This window comes from Rutidosis leptorrhynchoides, chromosome 1, assembly GCF_046630445.1.
Source record: "Rutidosis leptorrhynchoides isolate AG116_Rl617_1_P2 chromosome 1, CSIRO_AGI_Rlap_v1, whole genome shotgun sequence".
Taxonomy (NCBI): domain Eukaryota; kingdom Viridiplantae; phylum Streptophyta; class Magnoliopsida; order Asterales; family Asteraceae; genus Rutidosis; species Rutidosis leptorrhynchoides.
The window spans coordinates 66,024,582-66,036,243 of NC_092333.1; the positions used below are offsets into that span (position 1 = coordinate 66,024,582).

Consider the following 11,662-nt stretch of genomic DNA (forward strand, 5'->3'; position numbering starts at 1 on the left):
TCAGTCATAGTTACTTGAATCACACAAAAAAGTCAAACCTTCAAGGATTTCATGTTGAACAATTTTTAATTTCTATAATCACAAATCCATTTTTCATATAAAAAACTTTAATCAATTAATATCTACGGAGTACCATATATTATGATTATTAGCTAAAATTGCTGTTGACTTTGCAAATGGGTATCACAAATAACAGATTTTTAAGTAAAACCCAGATGTAAACGTAGAAACTTGATTAAAAAAAGTGAAAATTAAAAAATTGAGAAACTGACCGGCGACATCAACGCCGTCGAAGATGCCACGGTGGACAGTACCAAATGTACCACGAGCAAAAACACTTTTAATAATGAGTTTAGAAGGACCGATTTAGACGGTGGTTTGACGGCGGTGGCGGCGGAGTCATCAAATTCCGGCGAGTGTTTATGGAAGAAGAGGAAGAAGAAGATTGAATATGATTTTATTAGGGTTTATGATTTATGATTTTGGTAATAAATTGAATATTGAAGAAGAAGACATAATTACGCTGCTCGTCCCTGTAGTTTAATGACCTTTTTACCCCCACAAGCTCTGCACGTGATAGGAGGGTAACGGAAAAATAAACAGAAAATTGACGGGATGACGAGGGATGTAGATTTCTGATACAATAGGGACGAGGGATGCACAAAAAAAAGAAAAAGGACAGGGAGTCAAAGTTGATGTAAAGTTCAGGGACGAGGAATGAAATTTTGTCTTGTTAGAATGTAATAATTATAAGAATATAATGAAAATGCTTAACGGTAGTAATTAACTTGTATCGGAAATATTTTGAATTATTATTCGGAGTATCCATATTCCATCGAATATATCCAGAATCGTAAACAAACCTCTATAAATACCAGACTCTAGTCTATATTCTTCCAAACCTCTGCATTTTCTGCTACACTTACATACAAACAGTAACAAAAACATCATATTTCTGAATAAATAGCAGAATTTCGAATTCTATAATCTTGCAGGTTCGTGTTTTACCCAACAATTTTTCATTTCCTTCTTTCACATTCTTTTACGGATTCCATATGATAATACTGTAATAACTTGTTTAGTTTACATATTTATTTATATTTATATTATATATATAAGGAGTATTATATATATCTATATCTATATCTAATAAAGTGTAAAATACAAATTAATAGTTTGTTAGTACATTGGATATAGATGAGGCCATTTCTTCTCTACATAATTAGGATATTTATGATTAAGATGAAGAAACACAAGAAAATAATGATTGACCACGTTAATGTGCTAATTGACCACTTGCATTAAACTTGAAATTTAAAGGAAATAATGAAATGATGGTTGTGTTTATATCTACTACTGTACAAAGTATTATTGAAGGGTTAATTGCCTTGTTTTTAGACAACTTGTACACATATGTATGTCACAAAAGATTCAAACTTTGTTATTGTTTCTACGCTAAAAGACAAATTTTACCAATGTTGTCCATTGAAAATACCTAAGAGAATTCTAACAATATTTTGTAATGTTGTTGTGATACAGGACATTAGTTCATAGTTTTCGTATTACCCGCCCAAAACAGCATCACGAATCTTTGCTGTCTATAAAGATGGCGTTGTTTAGGAGGAGGCTCGCTTGTTGTACGTGGAACAGAGAAATTAACAGTAGCATCGACTTTGATCGAACACCAAACGGTATGCTCTCTCTTTTACTTATGTATTCGAATTTGATCTTATCGTACTTTCACTTAATTGATCATTGTGTCTTATTTTCTTACCATACGTACAGTAGTACATAGTCTCGTTCATATTTATCAAATACTGCTGGGCAGACAAATGAAAGTTTCAAATTTAAATATTTGTGATTTTGAAAATTGCCTTTTGTTACAGTGTACGTATAATAAATTACGGAGTATATCTTTATAGTTGTTACCTACTACTATCACATGGTTGAAAGCAACAACATACATAATTTTTTATTTTTCAAGATCTCAAGGTCCATTATTGTATGAGCCAATAATCATATAAATTCAAATAACTTAGCTTGTAAATAATTTTCTACTTGCAAAATAATTGTTAGAAAATCATTAACGGAGAACAGAATTTTTTTAAAAATTGACAGACGACAATAAAAGTTGTATTGGTGAAGTATTCATGACATAATATATCTCAAGTGTGAATATGCATGTTTTAATAGTATTATACTTATGGATTCGTATACTATCTATTCTTTTTAAGTATCGCATATATAATATGGAAACCATCTTTGAAATTTATATTGTTTTATTTATATATATTTTTTCAAACTTCTCATGATCATTGTTGCAAGTACAACTTAACTAAAAATAAAAATAAAAAATTGGTTATTATAACTTGAAAGTTCAACAATATTGGTTAGGCCAAAAAATAAAAGAAGTCTTAATCCTAACGATCAGTATTAAGGATCGAATGAAAGCTAAGGAAATTCGAAAACGAAAGGGATAGTGATATAGCAGCAGAATCCATTAAAATGCATGGTTCTTCTCTATGAAATTTAAAATTTTTGATGGTGGTCCATAATTTAGTTTTCTTTGTAGTTGCACAACACATACAAATGAAGTAACTACATGATGCACATCTAGTGGTGGGGACACAATAGTCATTTTCTAGCTTTTGGAAAGTAATCAAAACAAACTAGTTTCTAGTTGGATCATCTCCAGTTTCTGATTCCCTCCATGTTACCTTTTCTTTTAGTTTTTATATTCAAATCCAAAATCCAATTTTCTAGTTTTTCAGAATAAAAAAACAAGTCTGCATGATAAAGTTAGTTGACTTAACTTGGTAATCAAGAATTTCCATTCTATATTATTTAGTATAAGATATAAGATATAAGAATAAGATGATGAAAATGGAGTATTTTTAATTTTGGGGTATCACATTTTCAAGATTGATAACAAGGGGCTACTTTGAGAAATGAAATGTTTGTTGTGGATTTGTCAGAGTCTAGATCTAAGCTTTAAAAATTAGAGTTGACTTTTGTGGAATAATCGAAACTATATATTTCTTTTAACTTACGGTTATGAGTTTTTTTTTTTTTTTTTGGAATGGAGAGATTGGTTAAGAGTTACCAAGTTATTTTTCAAGCATTAGTGAAATATGGGCGGGTCAAAATGGATTCGGGTTAGTGTGGCTAGAAACGTGTTAGGTTGACAAACAACATAATCTTGTCCATTTCTCTATGGAATTGATTTTTTTTAATGGAATAGTAATTAGTTAATGTATGAATGTAGTCATCTGAGAATCTGCCTACATTAAAACTACAGTTTGAATGATTTTAAACCAGTTTAACATGTTTAACAACCCAAATCAACCCATTTAGCATCAAATGGGTTGAAATTGTCACTTCAAAGTTCCAACCGAAATTGTCTATTTCTTTATCAGTGCATTATGTTTATTTCATGTTTGTCGCACACTGCACAATATTGTATATGCAGTTGAATTCAATATTGAATAATAAGCGTCAAATCGTCTTTTATAAACTTACAAGTAAACTGAAGAGCAGGTTACAGTCTGTTCTCTAGCATTTTATGGTTCTTATTTTTACATGCAACTACAACATTATCTGCACGACTAAATTTTAAGATCATAGTATAATACTAATATAGTATGCTGCTAATTGTATTAACTGAATATATTTTTAGAAATCTGAATACATTATCTGCATGTGCTTGTTTTTTATTGTAGAAATCTGTATGCATTATTTATAGGAGTTAGTTATGGTGTCATTTTTGTCGCCTACTATTTTTAATTTACCATATTCTTAATGTGTGGTTGATACAGATCCTCGTCTTCTTTCTTCTATATCAAACTTCAGTTTTCAAGTTCTTGCAACTGAAGTTCAGTTTCAATATCTTGTTATAATTCATTATTGAATTGAATTATTGATCCCTCTTCCTAAAAACATTGAGACTTTTGGATACTTACAAGCTACTCAACTTAAAAGGATATGTAACTTTTAACAATATATCATGAGCAAAATACACCTGCAAATCTTTAGCAAAAAAAAAAAAAAAAAAAAAAAAAAAGCCAGTTTATATGTTGCTGGGCGAACACGAGAAATTTGCCAATATAAATATGAACGAGTTGATTTAGATCACGTTTCACCCCAAATGTGCAAAGCAATCTCTAGCTAAAAAGAAATCGGGTCATTTGGGTTGGAAGTTGCCCAATGTACAATTTTATTGCCTACATACTTCAACGCATCAGTAAAAAAATTATTATAAAGAAAAATGATATGTAAACTTTATACCTACTTATAAATGTTTTTAGTAGATATAAACAATTGATTGGATTAGAGTAAAAAAGAACAAAATTCAATAAGGTCTACTTTTAGTCTTTGTTAGCAGACTTTGTATTATACAGTAGCATTTAGCATTACTCCATTAAAAATGAACAAGAATGTTTTTCAGAGTCAATAGAGCCTAATCCAACTAATTTTGACCAGCTATTCAACATGTTTAAAAGTCCACCCACCATTCTGTCAGTAACATAATGATCAAATTTAAAGCAAAATATATCTTAAAACTTAAAGCATGATCTTCAAAAATCATATATAGTGCCCGATTTAGTTTTTTCTATCCCAATAAACATATTTTTACATCCACATATAAATTCACATATTTTGGGTCAGACTCAAACATCTTTCAACTGTGGAAGATTTCAGTGTAAACAACATAGTTTTTCTTTTTTCTTTATTTTTTTTGCAGGAGTAATGACATACAATGGGCTCAAAAGCTGCATTCTCAATACTAACTCTTGTGATGATGAAAGCATCGCGAGTAGAGGAGATGAATATCCAACTGACTCTCTCGATGAAGATGATTCAAGTTGTTCTTCTAGCAACAACGCTTTAGGATCATTTTCTTCTCACTGGGAAACGATGAAAAAAGATGAACAACATTCAGATGAATGGAAACCATTACCGACAGCACCTATATCTGACGTTGAAATAATGAAAGAAAAATTTGCAAAGCTCTTGTTGGGAGAAGATACTACAGGAGGCAGCAAAGGTCACTCCTCAGCTTTGGCTTTATCCAATTCCATTACAAAACTTGCTGGTAAGCTTTCCCATTCTCTTCTACAGAGGGGGCAAAATGGGCGGGTCAGAATTGGTTGACCCAAAACACTTTTTGCTAAACAGGAGCTGTATTTGGAGAGCTATGGAAACTGGAGCCTCTGTCAGAGGAGAGAAAGACTAGATGGAGAAGAGAAATGGAGTGGCTGCTTGCGCCTACGAATTATATGGTTGAGTTAGTGCCAGCTAAGCAATTCGGTACCAACGGTCGAACTCTAGAGGCATGTGTTCTTTTCATAATTTCACTGAAAATTTTGACATTTCTTTAAAAAATCTAAAAATTTTATATATTGACATTAACGCAGATCATGAGACCTAAAGCTCGTGCAGATGTTCACATGAACCTGCCAGCACTACGGAAGTTAGACTCCATGCTTCTTGTAGGTGGTAATTATGACCCATTTACTTATATATGTGCTGATTCTAGCTAACGGGTCAAATACACTGACAGGAAACGCTGGACTCAATGACGAATACGGAATTTTGGTACGAAGAAGCGGAAACAAAAAACAGAAGTTTAAAAGAAAGCAAAAAATGGTGGCAGCCTATGCCACGTGTACCCCCAGGTGGATTCTCTGATGGAGAGAGGAAAAAGTTGCTCGATCAAGCGAAGGTGGTCCACCAAATTTTTAAGGCTGCCAAATCGATAAACGAAACGATCCTGCTTGAAATGCCTGTACCAAAAATCATCAGTGAAACACTTCCTAAGGTAAATTTTCCAAACTTGTTGACAAACTTTTAACTCAGAAACATATTTACAAGCCTACTAGGAGAAAATCTTGACCCGTTTACTTTTGAACAGGTCTATTCAAATTGTGTTTTTCAATCATTTACTTAAGAACTGATAGAATTGGAATTTCTTTATCTCAACCGGTTCAAAGCAGTTAAATATAACCCATAACATTGTAATAGAATTATAGTCATTTGTAAATGTGTTGATCTTAATATAACCCATAACATTGATCTTGATCATAGTTAATGCATGGGACATCCATAATCAAGGACAAAAAGTGGTTTCGACTCACATGAACCCAACATGGCATGTACCATAAATTACTAAATGACCCATTTGACCTGTGACCTCCATATATGCACCTTTAAGTAAATTATAGTTAGTAAGGTTGTAGAACGCGGTAAAACTTGGAGATGACTAGCCAAGTTCTCGGTTTTAAAATTCGTCCGAGTACTCGGTTCAATTACTCGATCAAACTGAGTCAAACTCGGTCAAAACTAGTGATTGCTCGGTCAACACGCAGTCAGAACAGAGTCATTTAGGATTACTCAAAAATTGGTCAAATTCGGTCAAAGTCAAACTACGTCAACATCCGAGTCCTCCCCGAGTTGCTGACTGAGTACTCTCCGAGTCGCGAGTTCTCCAACCTTGATCATTGGCCACCCAATAATCCTATTTTTACGCCTAGCTTGTATTATTAGCCAAAAAGCCTCAAAATGTACCCTAACGACTTCGTTCTCCTTTATGTATACTGCAGTCGGGAAAGGCAAGCCTCGGTGATGATCTATATAGAATACTAAACACGATCTCGTCATCAGCTGTAGAAATGCTCAATTCCCTGAAATTAAAATCCGAACACAGTGCTCTTGATACTATTAACCGACTAGAAGCCGCCATATATGTTTGGAAAGAAAGAATATTAGTACAAACCAGTGATAGATCTCCAGCAAGATCATCATGGTCCTTAAAAGATCCTTCAATGGAGCACGATAAAATTGAGTTTCAAATAAACCGAGCTGAAATTCTTTTACAGCAAATCAAAATCAGATACCCGAACCTTCCTCAAACCTTTCTCGATGTCATGAAAATCCAATATGGGAAGGTGAGTAACACATTCGTTAAAACATATACATTGTTTAGTATATGTAGTAAAATGCGCCTGCTGGTAAGGAGTCAAACGTCTTTAAGGTCAAAAAACCGATATTTTCGCACAGTTTGCCCACGCGTTTATATTACTAGTAATTAGCGTGTCAAACATGATAAAAGTTACTAACTTTAATAAGTTTTGTGCTAAATATATGTATAATTTGGGTGACTTTCAACCCATTTGACCTTTTCTAGCTACCTTTTTAACCCGTTTGACCCATTTAAGAACCCAGGAGGGCAGTTTTTGGTACGGGTCGACCCGCAACACCTTATGTCTGAAACTTCTAAATTTCTGTAAAGAAAAACACTATCCCAAACATGATAGTAAAGGAATTAGAAGCTTTTATGTATAAAAAATAAATACATTTTAGGCAACTTCGGGCCCAACTGACATGTTCTCTTAAAACATATACCAAATCACCCCATTTGCAAAAGGTATGGGTTAAAAACCATAGACAGTATTTTGTTTAGGGGAGATATTTCAACTTCCATTTCTGATAAATCCAATGCATTTATGAATTAACCAGTTGTATTGTACAACTTGTTAATGCATAAATGTTGTGGATCTATCAAAATTCAAAGTGGATTTATCATTACCTTTTGTTTAGTAATCACTGGTTGACAAATTCTGAAAATATACATATACAGGATATTGCCCATGCAATTTTAGAAGCTTATTCTCGCGTTCTTGGAAACTTGGCATACAACATACTCACTAGAATCGGAGACATTTGTCAACGGGACGTATCGATAGATCCCAATTCACCAATGGCAAAGTATAGTCTTGCAGGGGTAAATGTTGCAGGAATTTTGGGCACTTCTGTTTCCAGTATAAGTAGTGCAAGACACATAACGGTTGATAAGATGGATAACATAGAGGGAAAACTGAGTTTGTTAAAAGCTGAAAAGGCTTCGTATAACTCTACTTTAAGTGACGAAACGAGTTCCAATTCGGTCACTGCAACGCCTAGTCGAAGCCCTAGATGTTGTATAGGTAAAGAAGTTTGTTTTACACCCCCAGATATGACACCTTAACTTTGGTTATATAATGGTTCTGTAAATGATATGCTATATATACACTTTATAATGCAGTGAAAATTTATTCATATATAGTTTGTAAAATCAAAAGACTCTTTAGCGTAACTAATTTCCACACTAATGAGGAAGTGATTATTAAAAGGTCAAGCAGAAGTTTCACTCAATAATTATGTCAAAAAGAATATGTAAAGAATGTTAGTAGTAAAATTTTCTAATATTATTTGAAATAGCATTAGCCTTCGTCTCAAAAGCATTTCAGGACCCTGCACAAAGGTCTCGACGCCTTATCGAGACTACTTTGTCTCAAACCAGTTTCAAAAACCAACCTAAAGAACGTGAACCATCTTTGAGAGGCTGTCCACGTCATCTTTGTTACTGTTTTCTATGTAAGCAAAAACCACTCAATATTAACCAAAGATGCTACTAACTTGTACAACTTCTCGAAATTTAGGTAAATGAACTTTTAGATTAATGGATCGAAAACGTCACCTCTAAGTGCAACAACAAAAATGCAAATTTTATCTTGACCCACAGAGTTTGCATAACATCAAAGAATCAAATAATGCAAAGTAATGTAACTTACACAGAATTTGAAATCGTGCAGATTTCCATCAATGCTACAATCCTGGATTACTTTACAAAGAACATTTCCTGCAAAGCAAAAAATATCGTTCTTAGCGCAGAAGGTTATATCATTGTATAATCGTTTCAATCAAAATCGTAGCTTAAATCGGCACTTATTTTTGATCAGTCGGCATTTAACATAAAAAAAAAAAAAAAAAAAAAAAAAAAAAAAAAAAAAAAATATAGGAAAATTAGAAGTAGAAGTAGCACACAAGATAATAAACTGAAAATGCAGATTTTACCGTTTTAAATGTGTGGATTTATCACTTTTGAATTTCGAAATATCACTACCCTTTACCCTTGTATAAGCGTTGCCATAAATTAAAAAGTAATCAAGACGTACAACACTTTTATTGCAATTTAACCAAAGCTTTTAGGTGTCGTTAAAAAACTCAAATGATACGTAAAGTAAAGTAAAAGTAACAGAAAACTTTTATGTATATTTGCTGTACTGGTCTCAACCATTTTTCTATCGAGTCAAACCCATCAAGAGTTTGTAACCGGACTACAAACTACATAAATCATGCTCTAAAACACTGTGTAAACCCTACAGACCATAGTAACCCGTAAGCCCTGCTCTTGGTAGTGTGCATACGTCGTAGAGATGCAGTGACGGATATAGAAATAGCAGTCATTGATATCACCGGATAAAACCTCAAAAGAAAATCTACCAGATGGGAATTTCAATTGTGTCACTCAACAAATTTTACACACTATCTAGTGCTGTCAATAGTTAATAACCCAAAAAATTTCCACTACATTGCGTATTTTACTGGTGTTCCGTGCTACCACTCATTATATAATATAGAGGTACACGTTAACTGAAATGTCCCGTTCTTATTGATTAAAAACGTTCCATATTAATTGATTTCGTTGCGAGGTTTTGACCTCTATATGAGACGTTTTTCAAAGACTGCATTCATTTTTAAAACAAACCATAACCTTTATTTCACCAATAAAGGTTTAAAAAACTTTACGTAGATTATCAAATAATGATAATCTAAAATATCCTGTTTACACACGACCATTACATAATGGTTTACAATACAAATATGTTACAACAAAATAAGTTTCTTGAATGCAGTTTTTACACAATATCATACAAGCATGGACTCCAAATCTCGTCCTTATTTAAGTATGCGACAGCGGAAGCTCTTAATAATCACCTGAGAATAAACATGCTTAAAACGTCAACAAAAATGTTGGTGAGTTATAGGTTTAACCTATATATATCAAATCATAATAATAGACCACAAGATTTCATATTTCAATACACATCTCATACATAGAGATAAAAATCATTCATATGGTGAACACCTGGTAACCGACATTAACAAGATGCATATATAAGAATATCCCCATCATTCCGGGACACCCTTCGGATATGATATAAATTTCGAAGTACTAAAGCATCCGGTACTTTGGATGGGGTTTGTTAGGCCCAATAGATCTATCTTTAGGATTCGCGTCAATTAGGGTGTCTGTTCCCTGATTCTTAGATTACCAGACTTAATAAAAAGGGGCATATTCGATTTCGATAATTCAACCATAGAATGTAGTTTCACGTACTTGTGTCTATTTTGTAAATCATTTATAAAACCTGCATGTATTCTCATCCCAAAAATATTAGATTTTAAAAGTGGGACTATAACTCACTTGCACAGATTTTACGGGCATATCCGGTTTTACGGTGTTTTTTGTGTTTCCAGGTTTTAAATCATTAAGTTAGCATATCATATAGATATAGAACATGTGTTTAGTTGATTTTAAAAGTCAAGTTAGAAGGATTAACTTTTATTTGCGAACAAGTTTAGAATTAACTAAACTATGTTCTAGTGATTACAAGTTTAAACCTTTGAATAAGATAGCTTTATATGTATGAATCGAATGATGTTATGAACATCATTACTACCTTAAGTTCCTTGAATAAACCTACTGGAAAAGAGAAAAATGGATCTAGCTTCAACGGATCCTTGGATGGCTCGAAGTTCTTGAAGCAGAATCATGACACGAAAACAAGTTCAAGTAAAATCATCACTTGAAATAAGATTGTTATAGTTATAGAAATTGAACCAAAGTTTGAATATGATTATTACCTTGTATAAGAATGATAACCTACTGTAAGAAACAAAGATTTCTTGAGGTTGGATGATCATCTTACAAGATTGGAAGTGAGCTAGCAAACTTGAAAGTATTCTTGATTTTATGTAACTAGAACTTGTAGAATTTATGAAGAACACTTAGAACTTGAAGATAGAACTTGAGAGAGATCAATTAGATGAATAAAATTGAAGAATGAAAGTGTTTGTAGGTGTTTTTGGTCGTTGGTGTATGGATTAGATATAAAGGATATGTAATTTTGTTTTCATGTAAATAAGTCATGAATGATTACTCATATTTTTGTAATTTTATGAGATATTTCATGCTAGTTGCCAAATGATGGTTCCCACATGTGTTAGGTGACTCACATGGGCTGCTAAGAGCTGATCATTGGAGTGTATATACCAATAGTACATACATCTAAAAGCTGTGTATTGTACGAGTACGAATACGGGTGCATACGAGTAGAATTGTTGATGAAACTGAACGAGGATGTAATTGTAAGCATTTTTGTTAAGTAGAAGTATTTTGATAAGTGTATTGAAGTCTTTCAAAAGTGTATAAATACATATTAAAACACTACATGTATATACATTTTAACTGAGTCGTTAAGTCATCGTTAGTCGTTACATGTAAGTGTTGTTTTGAAACCTTTAGGTTAACGATCTTGTTAAATGTTGTTAACCCAATGTTTATAATATCAAATGAGATTTTAAATTATTATATTATCATGTATGAATATCTCTTAATATGATATATATACATTAAATGTCTTTACAACGATAATCGTTATATATATGTCTCGTTTAAAAATCATTAAGTTAGTAGTCTTGTTTTTACATATGTAGTTCATTGTTAATATACTTAATGATATGTTTACTTATCATAGTATCATGTTAACTATATATATAT

General features: G+C 32.5%; 1 protein-coding gene across 1 annotated transcript; it reads left to right on the forward strand.

The window, feature by feature from the left end:
• The first annotated feature begins 908 nt into the window (after window positions 1-908).
• Window positions 909-8,023, forward strand: LOC139861091 (rop guanine nucleotide exchange factor 14-like). The gene is made up of 8 exons (XM_071849396.1): window positions 909-995; window positions 1,540-1,691; window positions 4,742-5,092; window positions 5,176-5,330; window positions 5,415-5,489; window positions 5,561-5,818; window positions 6,600-6,944; window positions 7,637-8,023. Exons 2-8 carry the CDS (start codon window positions 1,607-1,609, stop codon window positions 8,021-8,023), a joined length of 1,656 nt encoding a protein of 551 aa, XP_071705497.1. The 5' UTR covers window positions 909-995; window positions 1,540-1,606.
• Window positions 8,024-11,662: the final 3,639 nt, after the last annotated feature.

Coding starts and splice junctions, on each gene's coding strand:
- LOC139861091 (XM_071849396.1), top strand. CDS start 1,607: ATGGCGTTGTTTAGGAGGAGGCTCGCTTGTTGTACGTGGAACAGAGAA. Junction 5,331..5,414: donor CCAACGGTCGAACTCTAGAG/GCATGTGTTCTT, acceptor ACATTAACGCAG/ATCATGAGACCTAAAGCTCG. Junction 5,490..5,560: donor AGTTAGACTCCATGCTTCTT/GTAGGTGGTAAT, acceptor ATACACTGACAG/GAAACGCTGGACTCAATGAC.